Below are 27,296 nucleotides of genomic sequence, written 5' to 3'. Positions count from 1 at the left end.
ATGCATTCTCTGTGGCTAGGTGTGCTGAAGCTCATCAGCTTGTCTCCTACACGTAAGTTATCTGTAAATAAAGTGTCTCGAGGGAGAAATTTTTGATGGGCAACTCTCCCAGAGCTACCCAGGTGATAACAGAGGGGAAAAGCATGTAGACTGAAAGAGCAATTCAAGGTCTATTGGATTCTGTTTTAAAACTGCAATGGACTTGAGTTCAAGACTTATTTTCTCATGAATTCACCTCTGAAATGTCCAAGTGATATCCATGAAGTGATATGCACCTAGCACCTCCCCAAACCAACTGTACACTCTTTTTGCCACCTATTTAGAGAGAGATGCTCATCTACAGCTTATCACCATACACTGTAGAAACCCAATTATTTACTTAATGAACGGAAAGGACGACGGGCTATATAATTCATTTGGCAGACTCCATGAAAATAAAATAACTGAAAAAGACTGGCAAATACCAATTCAGGACAAAACATACTTTATTCTATTGTAATGTCAGAAGTACAAGAAAAGTACTGCAGAAGACCATGCTAATGGGACTTTGGGGGGTTTTGAAGGACAGAAACACAAGATAACGGGGTACTACTGTACTCAGTGCAAAAACTGATCTGAGGCACAAGTACACTACTGTTTAAGCAGCTCGATTCAAGCACAGCTCTGGTATGTGATCTACTCTGTTTTCTTTCTATATGACAAATCTATAGTAAAGCTACTTTTACATCAAATAGGCAGTAGATTCAAGTCAGGGGTGTCCAAATTGCCACTAGGCAGCTAAAAAAAAAATTACCCTGCACAGTCACCTTCCACATTTTAACTTCAGATATGGAGCTGTGGCAAGTGAAGAAAAGTTATTCGGAAAGATCAGAGGCCAGATCTGGTTGTCTCCTTGTACATCCATGGGTGACTTGTTTCACATTGGCCACTATTTACCCAATAAGAAAAAATAAATAAATACAGATCTTTGATAAAGAATCATACATGTCTAACATTGAAATTAATTGCAGCCCTTGAGATCTTAACTTATGGCTTAAGACAATGAAAGTGTTTGGGCACCCTTGAGTTAATTAAGGTAATGAACAGCATTTTTGCTACAAGGCAAGCAACATCACTGTTTTAAGCGGAGCTGACCTCTACAAGAAAGCAGAAATCCAAGTCACTAGTTACTACTAGGCTGACATGTACTGCTGCCCAGAAAGATAAAAAAAGTAACATCACAATGAAAAATTTCAAAGTTGAAAGAGAAGAGAGTTTGAACACCAGAAGTGGCATATGAAAACAAGCTGTTTAAGTTAAATCTTTTCACAAGATGCAGCTTGCGTAACTCTATGCATGAACAAACATGCTGGCAGTCTTCTCCTTTTACACAGCAGCTGTGTTTAACATAAGAAGTTCTGGGTTTAAAGAAAGCTACTTGAAGAATTAAGATCTGCAATTGCCTGTCAACTTAATGAGATTAATAGAGAAATAATGAAAAAAATTTACTATTGAAACAGGAGTTTCCCACTGGATCCCTATCATGACAAACAACTTCTGATTTGTAAGCAACACAAGACTAAACAGACAAGTATTATTTTATATTATTACTATGCTTATAAGTTACATCAGTTTTAAAAAAAAGAAGCCAAGCAGTTTTGCCCTATTTCAAGAATAGTTTTCAATCAACATCAGTTTACATAGTGACTGTGACTTCACAAACAGGAAATGGTGACATCCTGGGGTCAAGAATGACAAAAAAAATAATGGGCTCTGTGCTACCAATCAACCTCAACAAGAATATGACACAAGGGCCAGCCCAAGCTGTACCACCACTGAACCTTTAGCACTTGGCACAAATTCGGATCTCTTTAGTTTAGCTAGCAAATCAGGTGAAAAGACTGAGTCAAAAAAAAAAGTAGCTAAAAACTTAAGCCAAAAATTGGAATATACTTTAAAAAAACACCTGTAATTTTAAAATAACTTTACACTGATATCAGTTTCTGCAAACTAAAAAAAGAAAATTGATCTCTCTCTAACAAAAGAAAAATCCCCCAAACATTTTTCTTTTAGCCCACTGTATCTGCAGATACATTCTCAGATCTAACAGTTATAAATGCAAGAGAGAAAAAGTTACAGCAACTGCACAACATTCTTTCTACGAACAGCTGCTGGAAAGATAGTAAAATATAAAGGAATAAAGAAAGGAAGGTTCCATCTAAAAAAACTCTCAAAATCTTTCCCACTCTGTAGTCCATGAATCCAACTCTGATGCTAAGGTGACAGTGTATGTAAGCAGATTTTTTTTGTTGATTTTATTACTTTCGAGTTTCGAATGAAGAGAACCCAAGAAGAGACTCAAGTCTCTTCAGGAATTGTCAGACGGAACATGCTCCTCAAATCCTTCACTCTCTCGGACCAAAGCTCTTTCCAGGATAACACGGCCTTCCTTGTAGCGCTGGCTGTCTTCAGTAGCAAATTCATAGATCCAACCCAGTTTGCTGTTGCAGTTCTTGCAGCTCACATCTCGAACCATATGGCGGCCAGTGAGCATGACCCGATCCTGAACTTCACTGTATTGCAGATTTACCACCTAACACAAACATACAGGGGACAGGGAATACAGAGAATTAGTCTGCCTGGAGCAAACCTTGAAAACAATAGGCATAACTGTCAACATTTTGAAAGTAGTCTGTGACACTGCATGTGAACTGAAAACTGAAGTGGAATAGTCTGTGGCCCCTGAAAATTTCCTGCTTGAGAAGGTAACGCTTTTAAAGACATACTTCACAGGGTTGTATAATGACCACTGTCTAACTGAGAGAGGCATGAAATCCTATCGTTAGACAGGCAAGAGTGCAAAGTACCGTGTTCAACTTTGGGTGATAAGTTCCTGGTGAAGATTTATAAACTAACTGATAGTGAACCACTTGTAAATACATCTACCCTATTTCTAGGAACTAATATGACCACTTATTTCCAGAAATCAGAACTAAAATATTAAGATGTGGTACTTAAAATTCTTGGGAAGCTTTTGAAATAATCATACAAGAAAAAGGCTTGGTGGCTGAGACCATAAGACATTCACTTTTCATTATACGTTCACTTTCTGTGTATGCATTATATTGTCATTTTAAAATATACTTTTAACTTGTTTAGGCAGCAACATCACAAAATCAGGATGTATAATTCACTCAAAAGTTACGCCAGAACTATATCCAAACTGACAACGCATGGCAAGATTCTAAAAGATGGGGCTGCATTTCTCTTTACGCTTTCCACCTGATTATGCCTGCTCTCTCTGTGTCAGCTGTAAGGGTCCTGACTGCAAAATATAAAAATCTAACAACTTCTGTGATTAAAACCCACTATTTAACACACACACAAAATTTCAACCCCAAGACCATGTGCTTACTGGATGAGAAAGAAATCAGATGCACAGCTCTCTTTTAGAGTTATACAGGCTTTTACTTGCATATTCATACTGCTGACAGGATTCAGCAAACAACAGACAGAAAGCCCCAGACAAAGCACAGTAAAGTGAAGACATTCATGACACCTTTATCAACTCTGCCAACAGCCAGTGGCTAAATGGCTTTCAATGAACTCAAAAGAAAAAAACACTAACAGTTACATGACCAGGAACTTTGTGAGAAAGCAAAGGAAGATCACTATTTCTCACTGACTAATGAAGAAGTCTATATCAAAGGGTTAATAATTAATGCTATAACTCAGGGTTATGACATACATATTTCAATCAGTTGATTTTAATCAAATTTGATAAATATAAAATATTGAACTAATCCCAAGCATTATTACCTGTAAAAGAGAGTGTGGTAACCTAATTTGCTGAAATACTATTAGTCCAAAATGTTTTAGACATGAAAAATATAATCTACACTTCTTTCAAACTAAGTAAATAAAAAGCAAATGCCTTTGAAACTCTGATAAACAAAAATTCTCTCACAATGAGTTTGAGGTTCATATTACAGAACTTGGTTTCCAAAGCTAAAACTCCCTATGTTTTGGTGATGCCACAATATTCATAATCCTCTTTATAGCCTTTTAGTATCGCAGATAAATTTAGATAGCTTGCCATTAACAGTCAATGCCAAATTTGACTTCAAATACAGTGGAATAGATCAAAAAAATAGTAATTACACAGCACTTTTGGTAGAGTTAAAAACTTCTTGGCTGGCAGATTCATATCTCAGTTTTAGAGATAGTATTAGATCACTTTAGTATTAGATCACTTTTGGCTTCTTACCAACCTTATTAAAAAGAAAGGCTCTTCCTGTGGCCCCTGTGAATCGAGTGGAGATGAGCTCAGAGCGATTGGTCAGAATTGTGTCGCAGTTTGCACAGGAGAACAGGCGAGTGCCACCAATATGATCCAGAAAAATTCTTCCCATTTTTAGAACTTATGTAAGTTTATACTCAAGACCTGAAAGCAAAAAAAAAAAAGTACATTTAAATAAAGCATCACAGCAAACAAAAACAAAAAAGACCCACATATATTGCTGAATATTCTGCAAACCAATTCAGCTACTCATTGCAAAAGTTCTTTCATATATAAATTACTGAACTCACAGACTGTATTCACTCTTTTTCACCAGATTAAGAAACACCAAACTTAACCAAAATAACAAGGTCTTTCCTAAAATTGACCACGTCACAAGTAAGAACACACCTAGATACAAGTTAATTACATTAAATAAGGGAAGCATGAACTGAAACTCTTGAAATATTGTGATGACATTTGCAGACCAGTCTCCTACTAGACTATATGGTTCTTAAACCCAAAAGCTTATACTTCTTCCCTATTTTCTTTTCCTCTTTAATATGATGCTGAAATTCCATTCCAATATATATTCCCAACGAATCACCCAGCTTAGTCAGCACTGGGAAATGAAGTACATAGTAGTACATTGAGTCACCAAGACAATTACAGTGTCATTTTCCCAAATAACACCCCCATCCCCTCCTTTATAAATATATTTTCTCCCTGTTTTGCACATTTATCACATGCAGCCACAGAATACCACCACCCTGGATGCTTTAGTCTTCTACTACAGCAGACTGGCTACTGTACTTGACACTTCAATACATAGACATAACGATTCATATACATAACATCGGATGATATTTAACTTAACAGTCAGCTGAGTCTTTACACCAGACAGCTTTATATAAAACATTTAGAGCTGTCTAATCTAAACACAAAACAGTTTCATTTACCCAAGCTCCATTGCTAAAATACCTGAGTAACTCCCCTGATCAGAAAAAGAGCTTCAAAAGCAAATGTAGATTTGCAATACCTTATAAATAAAACCCTTGCTAGTAGGGAAAATTAAAGTATCTCAACACTAAACAAACAAATTACTACGTTAGCTAGTGAGTAGACACAGAGCGTATCAGACAGTCTAAAACTTAATCACAGAGGATGAGATAACATGACAAAAGAATTTAAAGATGCTATTTTCATTTCAACTGCAGAAAAGTTTTATGGTTAAACATCTACAGTTAAACAATATGCCTCCATTTATGCTTCAGATGTGGAATCACAAAACAGTATTTTCACTGCTTTTTCATGCACAACAATGCAAAGTAAATCTGACACTGCAATATGCACACTGTGTGGACATTTCAGAGCAGGAGACAGTGTGCTGTTCATACAGAAACTCGTCAAAGTCTGTGCTCGTCAAGTTGAGTATTCTATGTCAAATGCCTTGAGAAGAACAAATACCTAAACTAAACACATTTCAAGTTTTAGAGGCTCAGTTTCTTAAAGCTTACTTCAAGATGCACAAACAAAACGGTATAAAACAAGCACCTGTACACACAAAATTTCAAGTAGTTCATACGTACAAAAAACATAAATCACTGAAAAATATTTATAAACAGGTTGTTTTCTTGCAATGTAAAAATCTTGCAATGTAAAAATTCTAGCAATGTAAAAGATGACTAACATTGAATGGAGTGGTTTTAGCGTACGCTCCTGGCATGTGGATTTTTCAAATCACTAGTCTTCTAGACCCCATCTGAAGGATATATAAAAATTCAAAGCAATGGAATCACACTTTCCTTTAAAGGTGACACAAAACCCATTGCTCTTCCTGAAGGATAAATATAACGGGTCTTGAGTTTGATAAAATATTTCAAATAATTAGCTGAGCATAGTGGTGTAACTCCTTGTGACTTGACTCAAAGTACAGTAAATATTTTTCTTCAATTTTCTCTATCATACCTTTCTAATACATGCCTGTATCTTTCATAGCAAATGATGGAGAAAAAAAAAATGAACAATGACAGCATGGAGGAAAATCAACAGACAGTAAGTGTGAGTAAGGATCAGTCAGTCTCCAACCAGAAGAAACCACAAACACAAGCAATAGAAGTAATTGTGACAGATATGCCCATAAGGCACTTGGCCTAGCTCTGTGTGCCATTCTTACTAATTTTGGATGCTATTTTTATCTTGATTGTATTGTGTATTAAAAACAACTAACTGATCACAAGTTACTGTAAATGTGAAATCAACATGCAAAGGGGTGTTTCTTTCACGGTAAACAAAAGGCTCACCCTGTCGTTATTTTTAGAAGCTAACATAAAAAAATACAAAAACACATCTGCCTTTTACCAAGAGCAACCCAAACACTAAGCTTGCTAAGTGACAAAAACAGATCCATTACATAGACTAACCTAGCAAACCATGATAATTTGAAAAATATACACCAGAACTGTCAGAAATGCAAAGATATCAAACATCTAAAAACATAATTCACTTAACTGCACCAAAAAACAGGAACCCAAAGACACTGAGAATAAAATTTAAATACTTAAGGAAAGTTGAGTATAATTCTTACTAGTTAAAAGTCAAAGTGACACCCAAAATGTTTTATTACTTCTGATATGGCGTTATGCATGCAAGTGTTGAGTCCTGGAGTACAAATATTTAAATAAATGCATTAATTAATATACCTGAATACTTCAGGTCTGAAAAACTTGTCCAGAAATAAAAGGCCTAAATCCCTCCATTATTTATATCACCACAGAGAGCTGAAAGAGACCTCATCATTAACTAAATGATAGAGAAGCTTCCAACGAGACTTAGGTCCTAACAGAAAGACAAAAAGAGATTTATTCAATGGCAGCACAAGGATGTGAGAATTCACACTGAAGTTCCAGCAGAATCTAACAGACCAACTGGTACTGAAAGAATGTACTTTGGAATACAGGACATCAGAAAGAAAATGTCTTTCCGAGAAAATCAACACATTTAAAGTTTAGAAAATGAACCTCTATAATCTGCATTACTAAGTAGTTTTTAATCAGTCTTAAAAAAAACACGCTCAAAATTTAACATAATCTTATTAGAATTTCTAACATTTAAAATAACCACTGCACTCATCTGCCTCATGGCAATTTGCAGTTAAAATAAATAACAGCCTAGAACTCCTAGCATTAGCTCTCCATTTTCATTGTTACAGAATTTCAACGAATCCAAAAGGATCCAGCTGAAAAATAGTCGCCTTGCATAGTCATTGCATTACTACTCACAGTTATAAAAAGTAGAAAAATTACAAAATGACTTCTAGTAAGACAGCCTCCAAATGCTGCATTTGATCACGAGTTTTCTAAACGAACTAACAAGGAACTGTCACTTTTTCTTCACATTTAATTTACAGAAGTGAATTTTAACTTGGAATGACCCCCCCCCACACACATCTTTTTCTTTTTAGCCAAGTTACAAAACACAGTGTTCACTTCTAAGACCAATGCAGAAGGTACTTGCAGTGTATAAAGACTGTTCTCCCATTATGTAAAGATCCTAAAGGGTATACTCACTGTCCACTGGAGGAAAACCAACCAACCAAACAACAACAAAAAAAGAGCAAAAGCACAACAGAACGAGGGAAAGCAATTTTCCATACTGAAAATGGAATCGGGGCTCATATTCCTTATATACAGAAGTGGAGTGTACAAAGTCACCCAAGATAATTGTGATGTTTTCCCCCCTATAGTTTTCACTTCCTATGTAAAAGGCATGGCCATCTATTTACATTTACACATGTAAATGACCTGTAAATGATCAAAGAAAAGTCACAGGATTATGAAGCATTAAAGCTCCTCTGATCAGGGGAGGGAAAATGCAAAGGAAGTGCACTTTGCCATTCATCCACTCTTTACACTCAAAGATAGTGAAAGTAACTTCCATTTGTGCGGAGCTGGCCAAGTTTCCTATTGCCATTCACAACACCAGAAAGTGACGCTACCAAATTGCGCCAATGACATCACGCTACCAGCAGAAGTTGCAGTAGCAGTGGACAGAATTTCAGTTACTCACAAAACCAAGGTCTGAGAAAAGACATTTTTTGGCCCATGCTTTCTTCTTTAAAATCAATCTAGATATTTTTGTTGGATATATGCCTCTGACAAAGTCCTAGTCATCCTGCCCTCATGCAAGTTACCAAGCACAAGTCATAACATTAAAATCATGGATACCAAATTAAAATGACAGACTTCTTTGTATCTCATTAGTGTAGGTATCTACCTACACAGTTAAATCTGTGTTAAATCTACACAGTTCGAAGAGGCAGGTACTTCTATGAACTTAGAGAAGATGCCACTGTCCTAAGTCAGCATACGGAACACCACTATCAGCTTGCACCTTTGAGAGTACCTTTACAAGAACTATCAGTGATAGCTCATCTTACCTAGCTGGTAAGGCTTGTTGATAGAGCAGTATTATGATAGTACAAGCCTTGATATAGGTTCTAAGTCGTACTGTAAAACGTTTCTTGCCTACATGCTTCTCCCAGTAAGTGCGTGGACAGTCAGGAAACATGAGCATTGTGCCTGGGTGCTGTAATATGCATTCCTAGTGCAGAGTGCTCCCAAACTTACATGTCTTTCAGTGCTGATTTTGGAAACACCAAGCAACAGCTGTAAAAAAGCTGACATTCAACAAGTTAAATTTCACCACTACCTGCACACAGAGTTCAAACCACCTGAACAACTATGTGGTTGGTATTTGTAGTACCTAACCTGCACACTTTCATAAGCAATAAAGAATAAAAGAGTAATGCAAAGAGTTATTTATTAACATTTTTCAAACTACAAGTCAAGGTTTTCTTGTCCCAGAGTCCACCTCTTGAAGACACAGGACCATGAGTGAGAGCTCAAGAGAGCCAGCAGGCACACACCGGACTGCAGATATAGCAGATGCCTCAGTGTTGCGTCAGCATCTCAGATCTACAACAGAAAACAGCTGCTAGTTAAAGGATACAAAGCTCTGACAGCCTCTCATTCTCCATACCTCTAACTAAAATCATTTTCCTTTGTATGGTGAGCAAACAAGTGCTCAATCCCCCTTGAAAAATGATGGTGCGTTCCCCTAAATTGAACATTCTGACAATGTACTTACTCTGGAACAGGGCTTAAGATTCATCGTCTCATCTCAGGAACAGGGCTTAAGCTTTATCTTCTCATCTCAAAGATGGGCAAAAGAGAAAAAAGAATACTTAGCACAGCTACACAAGACTACACACTAAAGAATCACTAGGGAAAAAAAAACAACACACTTTGTCTTTACCTTGCCGGGTTTCTGCTGCTCACATGTGAGGATGCATATGAAAACATGCAGCTTCTCAGCAGGTCTGACAATCAGCAGTCCTCCAATATGACTTCCACGACTGTTAAAGCAAACAGGGCCAAGTCTCTGGCCTCTGCCTACATGCAGAATTTGTTATCAGAAAGCACCACACGTAGCCAAAAGCAAAGTAAGAACTGGAACAGGATGCTACACTCCTCAGAGCCACCCCCACTACGCTACGAAACTACACAAGGAAGTTAACGCAAACAAATGACTGAAGAGTCTTTGGCAATGTAATGAACACAGTGCGTGGCTCCCACCCATAACAAGTTGACTTTCAGCAGGAAACTGCATTTGTGCAAGTGACAGTAGTGTAATTGTCTGTTGTAGACAGTTTTCTTCAGGTACAGTGAAAGCTTCACATTCAGATAGTGCATTTAAAAACGCTAACGTACGTTATACTGGTGTATGCAAACACTAACACGTGACAGCGGATGCACACAGATGGGTGCTCGTTTCTAGCACAGCCCCTTTATCTCAGTGTCTCCCACACCATAACTTACACCCTCACAATACTCTTGCTAGATAATAAATAAAAGCACTAATTTACAAGTGGTAGCAGATTCAGATTAAATTTCTTCCCCCCCACTACACAGAGTCCCAAACTAGTAACAATTTGTGTTCCCTGATCATCTGAAAAGAATGAATTACTAAAGTGTTTTAAGAAAGCTGTATTTCCTGGTTTTGAATATTTTTTTTCTTTATACTAAGCATATAAAACAATGTTTGTCTATCGATCTATTCTGCAACTTCCACAAAGTTGAACCAATTCAGATGTTCTGTTTTCGTTGATTTTAGTGCCGAAGTGGTACAAATATTCACCAGAAGACACCAATGGTTTAATGAGTCAGGAAAAAAAATAAATAACATACAAACACTAAAAAGATGGTGGGAAGACAACGACCATCCCAACTACACCCACTGGCGTGAAGGCTGTCAGTATAACTAGCTCATCTCACCGAGAGATTCCTACAGCACCTACGGAACGCCTCAATGCAGAGGCTCTGAAGATAAAGAGAGCCTTGCCCCCAAGTTCTCACAGCGCACGGACCCTTCACGAGGTAGTTTTCAAGCCAAGCCTTGCATGTTTCAGCAGGAGCCGGGCAGCTCGAGGTTTACGCGCAGGTCAGATGACAGTAAACAAACACGAACCAGCGACCTCAACGCCACCTCAGCCCGCCACGGCCACCGGCAGAGGGAACGCCACAGACACGAGCGCAGAGACGCGCAGCTCACCGGGGCCGCCCCCCGGCAGGCCGCAGGGCCCGGTGCCGGAGCCCCCCTCACACAAAGCGCGGCGCGGGGCGGGCCCGGCCGGGCTCCGTCAGGGGCTCGCAGCCAACCAGCGCGGGCCCGGCCCCGCCGCCGCCCGGAGCCGGCAGCGCAGCGCCCTGACAACAAGCGGCAGGAAACAGCTGACGGGGCGCCGCCGCCGGGAGGGGCGCGCGGCCCAACGCCGCCCCGCGGGGCGCCGGCAGGGGCCTGGGCACGGCCGCCAGCCCCGGAGCCGGCCCGGGGAGGTGCCGCCGCCCCACCGGGGAGAGCGCGGCAGGGGAAGGGAGGCAGCGGCGGCCGGGGCCGCGGGGCCGAGGGCAAAGTTGCGGCAGCGCCCGGCCGAGGCGGCTCCGTCGCGGCCCCGAGCGGCGGCCGCCACCCCCTCGACCCGGCCTCCCCCGCTCGGCGCGGCCGCCCCGCGGTTACCTGGAGCGGCTCCGCGGGTGCGCGGCCGGTGCCTTCCGACGCTCCGGGTGCGCGGCGCCGCCCCGCCCCCTGCCCGCCCCGCCCCGCCCCGCGCGTCAGTCAGCGCCGGCACGGCCCCGGCGGGGCTGGGCTCGGCAGCGGCCGGGGGAGGGCCCTGAGTAAACGGCGTGGGTGTGCGCGTGGCTGGGCCTCGGCCTCCGTCTGCGCCGCCGGATTCCGGCCGTTAGCAAGGGCTGGGTCGACGTTAGCGCGTTAAAAACTGCCGGTTGTCCTGGGCTGAGCTCCGGAAGTTCAGGTCTCCTCAGTCCGGCTGGTCAGATCTGCACAGAACTGAGCGTCGACGCGGCTTATAGGTGTCGGCAGCCTCCCTGCCGGTGATGCAAAGTAAGCAGAAAGGGTTGGGGGAGTCTGTCAGACAGCAGTCACCTCTGAGTTGGTGGCAGAGGGACAACAAAAGTATGGAGAATAGTAGGAGAAAGCCATAAACACTATGCGAGGGGGACCATTTATCGCCAGAAAACAGAGACAACAACCTGTCTGTGGTGCCCTTGTTATTAACAGATTGATCTGCTCGGCCTCGCTGAGCAAGTGTGAGCTTTGCTCCCAGTGGTTTGTTCAGTCGTGTCACGGGAGTTCTGTGAACGTCCCCATTTTAATCACAATGCTGCTGGGGAGATCGCCGTAAAGGACAACAACAAAAGGAAAAGGTAAAGTGCTGGTCCTTTAGCTGGAGTCGGTGACTGAGCAAATATGCATGCCAAAGAATGGGCAGGGATCTAGCAGGATTTTACATTGCTGTTTCTCCCATGCCCAGAACTTCGGGCAGCAAAAATACTAAGCTAGACATGCAGGCTGTGATTTCTGAGAGAGAAACTTGACTCTTATATGTCCCCTCTATGAGCTCTCAGCTTTGCTACTCTTCAAAGACTGGGTTCGTTCCACTAGATGCTCTTGTTATTTGAAAACAGTTACTGATGACGTGTATTTTTCAGTGGAGAAGGTGCAGCCTGCAGCTTCATTCTCGTAAAGTGAGCCTATTGACAGAAAAAAGAAATATTTACTTTTCATTTTCCCCTCAGAAGCTGGCCATTCAGTCCCAGCACCCTGCAGATAGCAAGCTGAAACCTGTTTCTTTTGGCTTAGCTGAAAACTGCAATGGACACAGGTGTCCTTTACGGATAGATACTTTTTCAGATGGCTATGTTTTGCCAGGGGAAATCATTTATAAAGTTAATTTAAAGATTAGAAGATTAGGATCAAGGATGGGGAGGTCTCTGTATGCCCTCTCTGTAATGGCAGACCTGGTTTCATTACCCTGTCGCTGCCCCTCTTCCCCTGCCCTCCCAAACTGCTGGTCAGATTTTAGAAGGTGCGTAAGTATAAAATTCCAAAACATTCAGGAGCCATATCAAAGAACAAACTTAATGTCCAAAGAGAGCTTGGAGTTTCTGTGCTTTTACTAAGATGTCAGGAACAGTGACAATAAGCAGACTTGATGCCAGGGAATATACAAAGCTCTCCTGCGTCAATGAAGAGTCATCATTGTGAACATCACCATTCAGGGAGGCCAACAGAGGGGCAAAAAATCAACCTGAAGCCAGCCACTATTGCAATCAGCAGTACTCGCTGCCATTCTCTAGCAAAGAAAGCACAGTTGCTAAGTAGAATGGGTGTTGATACAAGCACAGCAAAGATGGGATCTTGTATTTTTTTGCATTACTAGGCCTTTTTCTGTTTTCCACAGGGGAGGAAGGTTACTGAAAGGAAGAGAGCTTTCAGGCTGTGGTCTCTTGCAAAAGGATAGACTGATTATTGTTCCTCCTATTTACAGGTTCGTATAACCACTTCCTTGTCAAGGGTCAGCATTACTCCATCCCTCCTTCTCTGAAAATGTTTAGAAACCACACCTGCTCCAGAGGATCAAAAGAGGTTTGGAGGACAGACCATCTGTATGACAGGTGTGTGCTTGCTCTTTCCTTTGCTGCTGTGTCCCACATATCGCCGTATAGTGGCAACACTCTGCAAGATCATACAAGTTCACTTTTTTTTTTTATTTTGGGGGAGATTTTATCAAGTGCCCTATACCTTCATAACGGTCATCTGATTGTGTCCGTTCCTCAACACAGCATCTTGATCTGATGCACACATGTGAGTCGAGAGAAGATGCAGTGGGGTGGTGCTCCACTGATCCTCCTGAACAGGGCAGGAAATGATTTAGCTGTCAACTCCCATCTGTTTTACAACAGGCAATTTCAAGTGAGCTATCATATTCAGCTAAGGGAAAGCTGGAACCATTCCTTTAGCAGAAAACAACAAAAAAAACCCAACAATAACCAAACAAAAACAAAATCACAACAGCTGTCTATCAAGAAAGGAGGTAAATATTGTGAAAGAGAGCAGCTACTCCAGTTTACATTGACTTCATCAAACAGTCTAGGTGTTCCCTATTGTTTGGGAGCAGTGGATGAGAACAAAGACAGATTGGGCTAGAAAGAGCCCTACACAGGGAGACAGAGAGCACATACTAAATAGGACACATTTTAATGGCTACAGAGGATCACCATTTTTTGATATAATCAGAGGAAAATACAAGATTAGGTATATGTATATATACATACCTGAGGCCCAGATTAATTCCCATAGCCTTCTGTTTGGTTACACTTACATCAAGAGAATGAACTGGTCTATTACATTTGTCATTTCATAGGACAGGGAGGGAAGATTGTTGTAGCATTGCCCATCTTTTCTGTTTGCTGTTCCTAAAGCTCAAGGTGGGTCTTCCCAGCTGCAGTCAACATGGCATTTCCTTGAATTTCTTGGAGCTGATTCAGTATTGTCATCAGTCTTTTAACAGTGCCACCCTTGTTCAGGAGGCGCAGCTTTAGGTGTCAAAGGTGAACCTAAAGGAAAGCCAGCCCCATTCTAATATTTAATAGTCTCTTTTGTTCATACATAGCTACACAAAGACATTTATTGAGGATGATAAATTTAAAGGGAGCAGAGATCAAAAGGCAAGCAAAATCTGGGAGAGGAAAGAAGTGGCCCACGTAGAAATTTAGAAGGGAACAGTTCATGCAAGCTTACCCAATAAATATCTTCTCTTCATCCATACCACTGAAGCAGAAGGGGAGAGGCTTGTTTTGATCTGCATACAACCTAATACATGGTTGTAGTCAAATATCCCTCTGAATGCAGAATACACATAAAATGGGAGGAGAGCTCGGTGAATATATGTCCATGTATAAAACCAGTCTCCAGGGTGAAGAACCTTGAGAATACAGACTTCAAATCTGTTTTCTGCCCATCAGTAAGCACAGGTGAATGGCATCACCTTCTTAAATGAACAATGTGTTTTAGCAAGTGAAACTTGATGACAGGAGCCCACAGCTGATGAAACAGAAAAGGCTTAGCTCCCCTTCTGCAAATGCTTTAGAGATCTGAGGGGGGATGTCAACACAGAGGCCAGCTGTACAGCTGAATGTACATCATCATTTTTGCACCTGGGATAAAGTAGGAGAGACCATATATAGCATATAGCTGAGATATAGCATTACTGAGATTGCCACAGAAGAGAGAACGGATTGCCTGAGAAGGATCCCAGGTACAATAGCAGCAAAAAGCAGGATGATAGCTGCGTGTCTTACATCTGAAACTACAGCCGTGAGAATTTGTACTTGCACAGTATCATCCACGCAAAGGCTTTAAAGTGCTTTGCTAATATGAATGAGCAACACAATTCTTACCACAGAGATAAAGATGAGGAGTGCAAGTGAGGCAAAGCAAGTCATACGAAACCCCTTGTCAGGCTAGAGTGGAGATGGCAGAGTTCAGCCAGGAGCTGAGAGCAAGGAGTTTTCCCATTTACTGTGCTCTCCGGGCTTCACTTTGGCCAAGAGCCCGAAGGACAGTGTGCTTGGTGGCTTTCATTTGGTCAGCTGCTTACATGGCAAAGAATATGATGTGGCACTGGTAATCTCATGTGATTGTACACCAGACAGGGGCAGATCTAGACTAGCAGGGGGACTTGTAAAGGTAGCCTGAGTTACTTTAAAGCCAGTGAAACTGGTGAGTGTAAGAGGAGTACAGGGAATTACAGGTTTAGACTCAAATGGGCTCACACAGCTATAGAACAGCATGTGTGTAAGCAACCCACACCATGCCTGATTCAGTTTTCTTATTTCAATAGGACTACACATAGATTGCTCACATTTGACAGATGTGAGCCAGCTTTCTTCTTAGATTTGTGAGACATGTGAAGGTGGATATTGGCTTTCACAGGTGATTATGCATCAACAATTATATCACAGACACACAATAAGACATTACCAGTATCTCAGCAAGGAGCCAAGCTGCAGCAATGACAGCTTCATGTGTGACCGGTACACCCAACACAGCATGGGGTGGAGGGCACCACTGGGCTACCTACTGGAAGAGGAAGCCTTCAAAAGCGGCCACTGCATGTGTTTTGAGAGGAGCACAGAGCAGGAATAAAGCAAACAACAACATTAATTAACCAATAGAACATGGAAAATTATTCCATCATTACTGTTGTTGCATCATTAGTCAAGCTTCTAGGCATCTGGTAATGCGACAGCTAATTATTATTGCTACTATGTTTTGACAGATTTTTAAGAGGCCTCGTGTAGGTGCCTCACTCCTCTTCAGTTTACAGAGGCTTAGGCAACAGGGACTTGTTCACAGTCCAGCTTCAGACTGGAACATGAGAGGCTAGATGAAGTAATGATTCTTTTGTAAGCCTCTAACAAGCAAAAAGCAGATGTACATTCACAGGTGCCCTGTTAAAACCTAGACTGGTTTGAAAAGATTATTTAGATTGAATTAGCCAATTTCTTTACAGGCCAGTTAGTAAGGCTAAGTGATCCTTGTAGACCTGCAGCATAAGAGCATATGGTCTTCTGTATGTCCAAGCACATCCTATGGTTTAGTAGAGCTTAGGACACTGTCAGGCTTATAATGCACACCGTGAAGAGAGGTGGCAGAAGTGCCTAGCACATGCTTATTTACACTACTAGCCACCCCCCACCTCCACTAATTCAACAGCATTCAATAAAGCAAACTCCAGAGGGGATGAGTGGATAGATATGAAGAACCCTTTAGCAGACAAAAACAAAAGGGTGGGGGGGGATAGTCTTATGTGAATCCCACCCCAAGCAAAAAGGAGGAACTGTGAGCTGTAAGTAGACCTATTCATTATGGGACCCATATCTGCTAGCGTACATGGACAGCTCTGCATAAGTTAATACAAAGTAAACTGTGAAAAAGGGCACCAAAAAGATACTGGCTTCTTCCCTTACCTTAAATGAGGGCAGGCTTAACTCCAAAATATTTGTCAGGGAGCAGCAATGAGCCACTGCTCCTAAGGAGCACCAAAGCCAGGAGCCAAAGGCAATCTTAGCACAAACCTACATCTGCAAACAGCAAGCAGAACCAAATAAATGCTGGTAACAGGGTCAATCAGTGCAACCAGACACAGCAAGCAATGAAACAGGTCCATGCTCCATCCAGGAACAAAAGTAAACAGCAAGGACAGATCACAGGCTGCAACAACCACAGGAGGGGGCTAGCCATCTAGCAGAAAAGCCACCTGCAGAGAAAATCAAAGGTCCATTCAGGAGTCCAGACTAGAGGCAGGCATACCTGCAATGCAACTCCAACAGGAACTGAGCAAATCCACAATTCAGAATTTAAAGGGAGCCCCCAGGCCCATGAGCACAGGGCATGGGGGCGGTAGCCCCAGGTGAGACTGGTCAGTGCAATTAATGTCTTCGAGTGCCCTTAGGGCCCTGACTGTGTTTTAGAGTTAAAATGGCATTGCTAAACCAGGAAGAGGGTGATAGGAACAGGTTAACTTGAACTTCTCATAGTATAACACTTACGTTGGTATTTCCTGATACCCATTTAAAAAAAAATCAGTTATTGTAATTTAGCATGACCTTAATCCATGAAAATGCATTGTAATTTGTCTGGGGGAATCTTGGGCTCAAGCCTGATGACTTTACGAGAGAAATGTTTCTGATCTTGATCCAATTCCTTGCACTTTTTGTTTCAAAACCATGCACACACTGGGCAGTTTCTGATTCACTTCAGGGAGATCCAGTTTTAAACAGTGGAGAACAAAGCAAGTCCAGAAGAAACACAGTGTGGAGAAACCAGGACTGGGACATTTTTTAAACTTGATACTTGACCCATGCTTTCTTATTTTCCTGTCTCCCCAGTTCTAATGCAGTATTAATCTCGCTGAGCCCTTCTGTACTTTTCCTACCCCACCAGTTCAAATCCAGTAGTCAAACTTGGTAGGGTTTGGAGTTTGTGTTTTGCTGTTGTTGTTTTTAAATCAAGTCAAGAAGCAAAGTCAGAACCTCATGTTTTATAGGCAGTGTAGAAACCACTTGTGAGCCATGGAAGTTGGCTTCTCCAGGTCGTGTAAGTCCTGAGCAAATTTATTTGTTTGGAAGATTTCCAATGGGCAACTTACAACAGAACAGAGCAATGCAGTATGCCTTCTCCCAAAATAGCAAGCAAACAAGGTAAATCCAGAGATGCTTACACACAAAAATTGCAGCTGATGAAACAAAAGGAACAGCTCAGGATTAGGGGCAGCAAAGCAGAATGACAGAGCCAAGAGCTGGATTAAAAATAAATAGGTCAAAGTCTGTCTGAAACACTGTGAAAAGCTTTCAGCTCTCAATTTCACTTCAGCACCTGGAAAGCTGAGAGCAGAGTTGAACCATGTATCAGGCAGGTGATTTTTCTGTAGCTGTTAATTGCCCCCTGATTTCTGGAGGCACCACTAATGGCCATTGACAGCAGATCTGTCACACCGCCCTTTGCCTGCATTTCTACCTTCTGGGACAGTGATGCATCCACAAGCCACGTTACATTGCTATGTAGCCATCCGCAGGCAGCCCACATACTTCCTTCTGTGCTAGCTCACGGTTGCTAATAGCTGTCATTAGCTGCTGAGAAATGAAGACGGTGGCTCTCAGCTGGGAGGAGGTTGGTGTGCACTGGTGACTCACTGCACACGCCTCTGAGCAATACATCAGCAAGCACAACTGGGACTGAACAAGAACTGGTTGCTAAATGATCACGTTTGGTTGATTCATTCTTATTATTAGTTATTATTATGGCTAACCTGGGAAGTTTTCTTTTGTGTGGCATAGCTCTTTCTAGGCTGACACCTGATCCTTGGCCCTCCATCTCAGCTATTAGGTTACTGCCACACAGCTTGGTTGTTTTATCTGTTCCTCCATGATCCTTTAGCCCACACCCACAATCTGATCTTTTGTATGCATGTAGGCAGTAGTAGGCTCTAGTTCAGAGTCAGCTGTTAAACACAGAAGTCTAGGTAATGCTGGGAGAGAGCTGATAAGCATAAATTAAATTGAAAGCCACGGAAATTTTTCTTTATATCAGTGCTTAAAGTAAGCCTATGGGGCAAACAATGAGCTGAAATAGGCTTTTATGTAAACCATTTAGAAATAGCCTGCCACCGTTTTAGAGTAGAAAACTACCTTATAAAAGAAGCCCTTCGTGAATATCTCACTGTAACATCATAGCCCGTTGCTTTTGTTGCCTCAAGCAAACTGGTGTTTGGCAGTTTCTTACAGATCATTCCTCCTTGCTGTGCACTGCCTGCTTGGTTCTCTGCAGAGTATCAAGACTCTGCTCTGAGTCTCTGCTGCTCTACTCTGATTCTCTGCTCTGGGAAGTCATTTAAGTCTGGGCTAAATTATGTGACACCCACCCCACCCCCCCATGGTGTTGTGGAATTATAAATACTCAACATGAGGCAGAGCAACTTAGAAATCAATTTTTGGCTCATAACAGCAGCTCTTGAACTGAGACCTGCAGCACTGAGGTAGGAAATTCTTTCCTACTGGCTGAGCAGGACTCAGCTTTCCAGATACTGCTTGTCTCTTCCCTTGCTTCTAGAAACCAGCATACATAAAATGGAAAATGGAAAGGCCACTGTAGGAAATAATCTCCTGATGTTACCCTCCTGTTAGTTTCACATATAACAACGCAGCCATAGCAGGACTGGTCTGTTGTTGGCAGAGAAAGAGGAAGCTGTCTGTGCTATGATGAAGAGAAGTGGAGGTCTCCACAAGGCAATTCTCTGCTGGAAGGACTCTACACAAAAAACAAACAAACAAACAAACAAAAAGAAGTCTAGAGAATGGACTTTGTTGTTGATCTGACAAGCAAATCATCCTTAGCACTCTGCATGATGGCAGGAACCGCCCATCTCACCTTGTTTTTTCTGTATAAACTTGTATATAAAAGCAGAAGAGAAGTAAAGGAACAGGTTACATCCAGGCAAAGAAGTTATGTATAAACATCCCTTCAAAGTACAACAGCACACAGATGTGATTAGAATGTGCAGGTTGTCTCTCCTGTCTTTGAAGCCTGCTGTGAATTCACGCTCTCAGGACCCACACTGCACTCAGGCTTGCACTTTAGCAGGTATAAAGGGAATCAATTCCAGGCTTCACTGATAGAAATTTTCCACATCTTCCCTTTTCTGAGCCTCAACCCTGCCCTCTGCAGTCCTCACTGGGATCTGGGAGCTGAAGACTAAACATTTAAGGTTACACATGGGAAGATACTTGAATATAGCCTTTAGAACAGCAATGATGCTACTGAGAAAGGGGTTAACCTACTCCCAGGAGGCAGCGGCTGCAGTCTGCTGGCAAGGATTTGGGAAGAATACCTTAAGGAAACCAGACATTTATGTCGCAGAGTTACCTTGATATTGTTAGAGGCAAACAGGAGCTTTTTCTACCTCAAAGCAGTATTTCTGTAAACAGAATTCTGATAAGCACTTATTTTTAAAAGGAGTGATTCATAGATACTCATTTTTATTTAAAGATTAATTGTTTTCTGGGGGATTTAAATCTCCCTTGACAGTGTTTATAACTCAAAATGCCACAAAGCAGGGCTGTCGCGTAGCATTTGGAGGAGAATACTGACTAGAAGGGAAAGAGAAGCTGCTTATTCTCGTTTCGCTATCTGGATGGGAGGAGCTGCAGCCAGCCGGTGAGCAGAGCCACGTGAAATGCTACAAGGAACCTCAGGAGGTTACCCCTGTTGCGAGGCATGATCAGCTAGAACAAGCAGCAAGATGAAAATTAGCCTTGGAAAATAATTTCTGCTTTTATAATTCAGTGCGGTGCAGATTTGATCTTTAGACGTTGATTTATATTGTGGGTATGACCATCCCCCTTTCTGTTCTCACCTAGTCCAATTTGCTTGGAATGGGGAATGATTCTCGGTGCGGGCTCATGGTTGATGTCATCCAGAGACAGCGCTGGTGTTAGCGGCCCATGGAGTGTTTCCACCAGTGCAACTAAACTGCCTGGACAGTCTGGGCCAAAAGGCCATGTGTGGACGGCCCTGCAGGGAGACAGCATTTTTTAATTACCTGGCAGAAACCCTTGGAACTGAGGGATTGCCAGTTCCATCTGGAAGGAGTGATCCCAGCTGCCCACTGTAATTTCTTCTACCTGGATAGTGGAAAAAACTTGCAGTATTAATCTTTTTCTTTTTTTTTTTTCCCACTCTGAGGAGCTAAATCTATGGTCTTTGAAAAACACAAAGTGATATTGGTTTGGTAGGGGAAAGGAAAAAAGTGAAGAAATTTGGGACCTACACAGAGGACTGACAACTATGCAAAGCATTTTCAGTCACAGGGTTCAGAGGGAATATTGGGTTAAAGAAATCATCATCATTTGTACCAGAAGTAATTATGTGAGTGGATTAGTCACTAATGGCTTTGGCAGGGCTTTTCATTTTATTTCCAATAAAAGACTGCAATCTCCAGTCCTCTCAAAGCTGTTTGTGGTACACTGGCCAAAAAAATGTCCATGAGGACAACATGGTGCAGTATCACCGGCTCATCTTCTAGGCACTGGGGGCAGGAGGACATTGAGTAGCATTTTGGGGGGATAAAAGGAGTGCTGTCTGTTTGCATTAGCCTTGGACTGTTTGAGTTTTTCTTTCCATACAGTGCAAAGCTCCTGGAATCAAGGTGAAATGTGAAAATCTCAGCTTCTTTGGAAAACAAACAAACCAAAACCAAAATCACCAAAACATTTCCATCTTCTAGGGTTGTGAGGTGCTGATATCAAACAAAGGTGGCTAGTGAAGCGGATCTTACTTTGCCAATTCAAACTTTGCTGCTTTAGAGCAGGGCTGGTGCCTGCCCACCGTGGAGACTGAGGCTGCCAGCTGCCAGCTCAGGAGATGCACGGTGTCCCAGCAAGCTGCTTGGAGAGCAGAGCTCCATAACCTCATCAGTCGTAGCAGTGAAAATCAGCCCAACTCCCAAGAGAAAATAAATGTAGGAAACACACTGTAAAGAATGCCTACTGTGGTTTCTCTCTTTCTGGGTGTTTGAGGTGGGTGAAATTGAAATATCCTCCAAAGCCTTCCTTTAGGTTATGTTGGGATGCAATTCCCCTGGTTCCCCTCTGGACTCCCATAGCATTCAGGACAGACTGAAACTCCCAACAGCACTGATTCCCCAAATGGCTTGAAGAAACACAATCAGCAGCAGAGACCAAGGGGGAGGGCTTAGAGTTTGAGAGTGTTTCATAATAAATTTCTGGAAACCCTGAAGAAGACTTGCACTCAGACATGAACTTGCTGTTCTTGTTGCACTCTTAGCAGATGTTTATCCACTGCACAACCACCACTAACTGCTGTTCACAAAGCGATTAATGAGTGCAGGAGTCACACAGAGCTGTGTTTTAACCATTTAAAAGTGTAATCATAATTTTACCATACAGCAAACTGCTCTTGGTTACTTGGCTACTTTTTTATGCTACCACTTTTCTGAAGGATCCTCCAAATTCAATGGAATATTCCGGCACATTTATTCAGCTTTGATTCCCTGAAGAAATCCCAGAAAACAGGATTTAGAGACTGTCTGAAGCAGAAGCAGCTATTCTGCGGACAGAAATTCAGAGACTCCAGGCGAAGTACATTGATTAGTTACTGCGAGGACCAGGCAGGAAAACTTGGGCAGCCAGGCTATGGCTTATGGCCAGGAAAACAGCTGGTTCAAAGTAATTTCTTAAAAGCCAGATGTCTTGGTGTAACACAAGTTGTACAGAAATTCTTAACTCTTCAGTCTGATCCTATGTCTTTTGTTTTTTGTTTTTTTTAAATGAAAGCTCATCAACCTGCTTGAAAATATGTTCCATACCTATATTGATTATATTGATTGCCTCTCTCTTCCAGAGGCAAGGTGAGGTTTCCTATGAAAATGAGACCTGGAAAACTTGAAGAGCACAGGACTTACTCCTGCTTGAATTCAAGTCTCCTGAGAGATTTCTTGGATCCATCTGTATGCACGTGAATCTAACCAACACAGGCCACGCCAGCCAGGAAGAAATAGGCACCAACAAGGACAAAACAGGACCTCACTTCTGGTCCCCAGCACAGGGAATATCCTCAGCAGCAGTAAATGCCAAAACCAGAAAGCTATTCATGGACTTCCGGATTGAAACTACCTTTCTTCACAAAACAAATTGCATTGCTTTCCCGGTGCTTGTCAAGTGAGAGACAACGGTAGTTAAAGGACATTTCTACGATCCACAATTCCCAACTGAGAAAACTTGAAAAGACATTTAATATATGAGACGCGAAGAAATTGTGAAGCATTGCAGTTGTGAAATCCGTTAGTACATACAGCTTTCAAGGAATGCTAAAAAATTGGGGATGCGTAGAACAAGCTTAGCAACCTTAGAAACTCAGAATATTTGCTGTGTAAAAGTTGTGCTATATTTCAAGAAAACAACCCCTCAAAATGTATGATAGTTTTCCTTGTTTTTCCTGCACTACCTGCATGACATTGTTCCAAGCGCCTGGATTTCAGTTCAAAGTAGCAGAAAAGAAAATGTGTAAATTGAATAGATTCAACAAAAAGTCGTAAGCATTTCTGAATTAATATACACTTAAGAAAAATCTTCTGTCTCACAGTTGTGTCCAAAAAACATTCCTCAGGTTTTCTGAAGCCCTTAGTGTACACACTGAGAAGGCCAATGTGAGCACTGGCATCTCCTTGGTCCTTTCTGTTTGTATAGCTCGTAGTAAAAACAAGTGCACAGAGTGCATGAATACACTAGCAGTTGGATGTCCAGTACTAGCTATTCTCTTAAACCCTCCCCAGGTTATTCCCCTTTCCCTGTCTGGAAGCATTAATCAGGGAGGTTGACGGGCTGAGTGTCCTGGGTTTAAACCGCCCGCCTTGTCCATACACAAATGAATTGACTAAGTGCTAATATATTTGTCATTAGGCATTCATATCTGGATTTTCTTCTGAGATGGCTATAAGCTATTGGTTAATGGGGTAAAATTAGATTTTTACAGGACTCTGTGCAGATAATTTTCTTAGAATATCTCTTTCTGCTGAAGAGCCAGCCTGGCAAGATTATAAAATGTGACGTTTCACCACTGTCTGGTTGATTGCTCCTCAAACAGCAGAACTGTGGCTACAAGTGGTAGCCTGTGGCTCCTCCATTAAAGCTTCTGCACTAGCACAGAAGAGCTGTAATAAGGGAAATGTCCCATTAATGTACAAGCAAGCCCAAAGCTCGAAGATCTGAGCATCACTGGACACGAAGGAAATTTCACGTTTGATCTAGAGCATTGTTATTCTGGGGAACCTCAGGTCCGGAACTTTGATGTCTTCAAATTCTAGGCACAGCCTGCTTAACTTGAACTCATCCATCTTCACGTGATGAATCCAAAGAAAGGCTAATACCAAGGAAACTCCCTCTCAACAAAATCTCAGAGAAATGTCGAGTCGTCTTAAACCACATAAATGCTAAATAATAAAGACCTGGCTGGACAAAAAACTTGCTATCAAATATGCCAAAAGCTGTCTTGCAATGATGGAGGCAGAAGCGGGTAGGGATTTCCACATTTTCTCCCTTTTTTCCCATAAACATTTTTCTCAGAAATGTCGTTTCCCATATTCTAACTTCCCTTTCAGGCTGAGGAAGGTACCCGAAGAAAGCTCTGCGTTTTTCCCGGGGTATGAAGTATTTCATCTCCAGGACACTGTTATCTGCAGTCAGCTGAGGTGCTTCAGACAAATAATCCCCATCCCAACAGACATTAAAGAGAACGTATGATATCTTCTAGTTGCTAATTGACAGGAGTCCACAAAATCACCACCAAGATGTTCCACATGAGCTTTTTATTTAGCGCTAGCGGTGATGCAAAGGGATAGACAGGCCACAGAAATATTCTACAAAAGATGAGGGGTAACCTGCTCTACGTTTAGCAGAGCTTATTTGCCCCAGCAAGAGGTCTGTGGGAGGGCAGTGTTATCCATTCTAAACTGGTGACTTGTCTCTGGTCCTACATACGTCCGTTACTGAGCTCTTTGTATCATCCTGTTTTGCTTTCATTCCCTCGCTTGTTAAATTTTCCTCAACAGACACAGTTTCATGAAGTTCTCTGTGGCTGGGAGAAACTCCCCCCCTCAGCACACCCCCGGCTCTCACTTGTTATTCTCAGTTGAAATCCTCAAAAAGGCCGGATGCTTAAACAAAAGTTGGCAGTGTTTAGGCTGACATGTGCCACTTTTGCGTTCTCTTGTCTGGTAGCTCCTGCTTTTAGCTCCCAGCCAGCCTGTGCTTGTTTTTTTTCTCTCCCTCGGAGACTTTCTTGGGAGAGTGTTGGCCATTTTGCTCTGAGTCCTTGTCTGAGCTTGCATGGGAGTGTTGGTTACTCTCACTGATACTTCTGTATTTTAGTAACATAAAATTAATATTGCGAATAGTGAGCGGCGACGGGTGCCCACCACGGTAAATTATAAGAGGCAGAGTTCCCAGAGGAGAGGAGAGGAGAGGAAGAGAAAGGGAAGTGGGAAAGAGAGGAGAGGATCCTCCCTGCGTTCCTCCCTGCCCCGCCTCAACTGCCCCGCGCAAACTGCCTGTGCTAACTGCCAAGCCAGTCCTCTCCTCTTGGCAGGTCCTGTACGCGGCGCTCCTGGCACTTTTTCTTTAGCCACTTTATGACTGGCCTGTGCCATCAAAAATGGTCCCATGAGCCCTGCGTAGGGGCTGCTCTCTGCAAGTCCCACTCTGCTGAGGTGGGCGGCATGGTTAGGGGTGCCATGTTCTTCATCCCGCAGCCCTGGTTTGTCGGCACCGTGGGGAGCCTCAGAGCCCTCTGAGACGTCTCTGCTCATATCAGTGCACTGCCCAGAAGGGGTGGAATTTTAATAGGAATGGGTTTATTTAATAGGAATTATGCCACGGGACGAGGATCCGCACCAGCGGGCAGGCTGCCATCCTTGTGAGCCGTGTCAGAGCCTGGGGGGGGCAAGCCGGCCTCGTGGCACACAGGAGCCATCTTGACGAGCTCCTCGGCCTGTCTGAGAGGCCCAGCATCGCGGGGAAGTGTGGCTGCCCCCTGGGTGTTCAGCGCTGTATGCTGGGGAAAGAGGCTCCTCTGCTTTCTCTTCCGCAGCACTGGCTGCCACCAGGACCTGAGGGATGTTCCCTCGGCTGGGCGGAATGAGCTGGCCGTGGCCCCGTGCCGGCAGGAGTCGCTGGAGTCCCGAGAGGAGGAGGAGTACGGACAGCAGGAGGGTCTTGCCTGCCTGGCAAGGAGCCTGTGGTACCTCTCCCTGACAGCCTGGCTGCAGCGCCCGCAGTCCTGATCGTAGCAGAGCAGCGTGCCCATGGGTCTGCTGCCCACCCAGAGCAGGCTGCTCCTGCAGCCGTGCGGCGCCTCAGCATCTGCAAGAGAGGGGGGACGCGGAGCGCCGTGAGCAAGTGTCTGCGGGGACGGGCCCTGCGCCTGGGCCAGGTGGCCAGCTGGCCTCTGAAGGTGGGGCCCGGCTGCCCCAGAGACAAGCGTCTGTGCCATGCTCTGGAGAAGCCTCTCCGTGCGACACTGGCCTCGGTGGCTGCTGTCACCGGGGGATAAGGGCAGGAGTGAGACTGTGAGGTCGCTGCCAGCTCTGTGACACCACCGAGCGCATCAGAGAGCCCAGGCGCAGGGCACAGACGCGGGACCAGGGAAGGGCACCCAGCAGGGCCAGGGGCTGGGGGCTCTGCAGGGAGCCCCTGGGCAGGAGGCTGGGGTAGGCCAGGCCCTGCTGGCTGGGGAGAGCCATTCGTGGCTGTCAGGAGAGGGCAGTAAGACTGAGGAAGCCGTGCGTTTCACTGGCCTCAAGGCTCCTGAAGCCTCACGGCTCCAGGTTCAAGGGAATTGCTGCCCATGAAAGCTTCCTCGTGCCACCCTGGGGCCATGGAAACAACACCTGCAAACAGTTTTGTTTCCTTCAGTGGCAATTGTCTGCATGCATTTAACAGCCACGTTATTTTGCTGGTGTCCTCCTTGTGTTTGCTTTGGGGATCTGCAGACAAGCATGCTTAGAGTTATTAGAAAGCGCCTCATGGCGATAAACAAATTACGCTTCTCACCACAAGTTACGACATCTCGCCATCTGTCAACCTGTGTATGATGGTCATCATTGGTCCGTGTAGTTCATGGCTCCTATCCTTTACGACTCGGAGCTTCAGAGGGTTGGTGGATGGGGCGCTCCTTGCGGGAGCTCCCCCAGACAGCTGGTCTCTTTGGGCAATGTCACTTCTAGCGCCTCGACTGCTTGCAGTCGTACCACACCTGAGAATTCCTGGGGGAACCACAGAATGGCTTGGGTTGGGAGGGACCTCAAAGATCATCTAGTTCCAGCCCCCCTGGACGTTTTTCCAACTTTAGTGTTTTATGATTCTATGAAACACGTTCTCTGCCCCCATCTTGCTCATGCAGACAGTCAAATGAAGGCCATCAAGCTGGTGCTATGATTTCTACTTGGTAAATACATGCTGACTGTTCCCAGCTATCTTGCCCGGTACCTGTTTGGGAACGGAATCCAAGAGAACTTATCGCATGTTCTTTGCACGGATGTCAG

At 43.4% G+C, this 27,296-nt stretch overlaps 1 protein-coding gene and 2 long non-coding RNA genes across 12 annotated transcripts; 1 reads left to right on the top strand and 2 right to left on the bottom strand.

Moving 5' to 3' along the window:
- Positions 1-467: 467 nt before the first annotated feature.
- On the bottom strand, positions 468-11,466 carry YPEL5 (yippee like 5). Of its 9 annotated transcripts, none has more exons than XM_080587639.1 (6): positions 11,336-11,465; positions 9,575-9,674; positions 9,407-9,471; positions 9,186-9,234; positions 4,251-4,423; positions 468-2,572 (listed from the first exon to the last, which is right to left on the bottom strand). In XM_080587639.1, exons 5-6 carry the CDS (start codon positions 4,389-4,391, stop codon positions 2,348-2,350), a joined length of 366 nt encoding a protein of 121 aa, XP_080443765.1. In that variant the 5' UTR covers positions 4,392-4,423; positions 9,186-9,234; positions 9,407-9,471; positions 9,575-9,674; positions 11,336-11,465; the 3' UTR covers positions 468-2,347. The 9 variants fall into 9 exon arrangements, with proteins under 9 accessions (XP_080443765.1, XP_080443763.1, XP_080443764.1 ...); XM_080587637.1 differs by having other exon boundaries at positions 9,575-9,711; positions 11,336-11,445; XM_080587638.1 differs by lacking the exon at positions 9,186-9,234.
- A 111-nt stretch (positions 11,467-11,577) lies between these two features.
- LOC308193219 lies at positions 11,578-21,720 on the top strand. Of its 2 annotated transcripts, XR_013949469.1 has the most exons (4): positions 11,581-11,719; positions 11,897-12,042; positions 13,167-13,293; positions 21,366-21,720. It is a non-coding gene; the product is annotated as an uncharacterized lncRNA (long non-coding RNA). The 2 variants fall into 2 exon arrangements; XR_013949468.1 differs by lacking the exon at positions 11,897-12,042 and having other exon boundaries at positions 11,578-11,719.
- LOC308193222 lies at positions 12,085-17,565 on the bottom strand. Its single transcript, XR_013949473.1, has 3 exons — positions 15,662-17,565; positions 13,421-14,235; positions 12,085-12,369 (listed from the first exon to the last, which is right to left on the bottom strand). It is a non-coding gene; the product is annotated as an uncharacterized lncRNA (long non-coding RNA).
- Positions 21,721-27,296: the final 5,576 nt, after the last annotated feature.

The sequence above is a fragment of the Anser brachyrhynchus genome (assembly GCF_964034855.1).
Source record: "Anser brachyrhynchus genome assembly, chromosome: 3".
Taxonomy (NCBI): domain Eukaryota; kingdom Metazoa; phylum Chordata; class Aves; order Anseriformes; family Anatidae; genus Anser; species Anser brachyrhynchus.
This window is presented reverse-complemented; position numbering and strand designations above follow the sequence as displayed.

Bases quoted from the DNA above. Each gene is read 5' to 3' on its own strand.
- YPEL5 (XM_080587635.1), bottom strand. From the start codon at position 4,391: ATGGGAAGAATTTTTCTGGATCATATTGGTGGCACTCGCCTGTTCTCC. The intron at 2,573-4,250 runs GTTGGTAAGAAG...TGTTTGTGTTAG, and splicing joins GAGCCTTTCTTTTTAATAAG to GTGGTAAATCTGCAATACAG.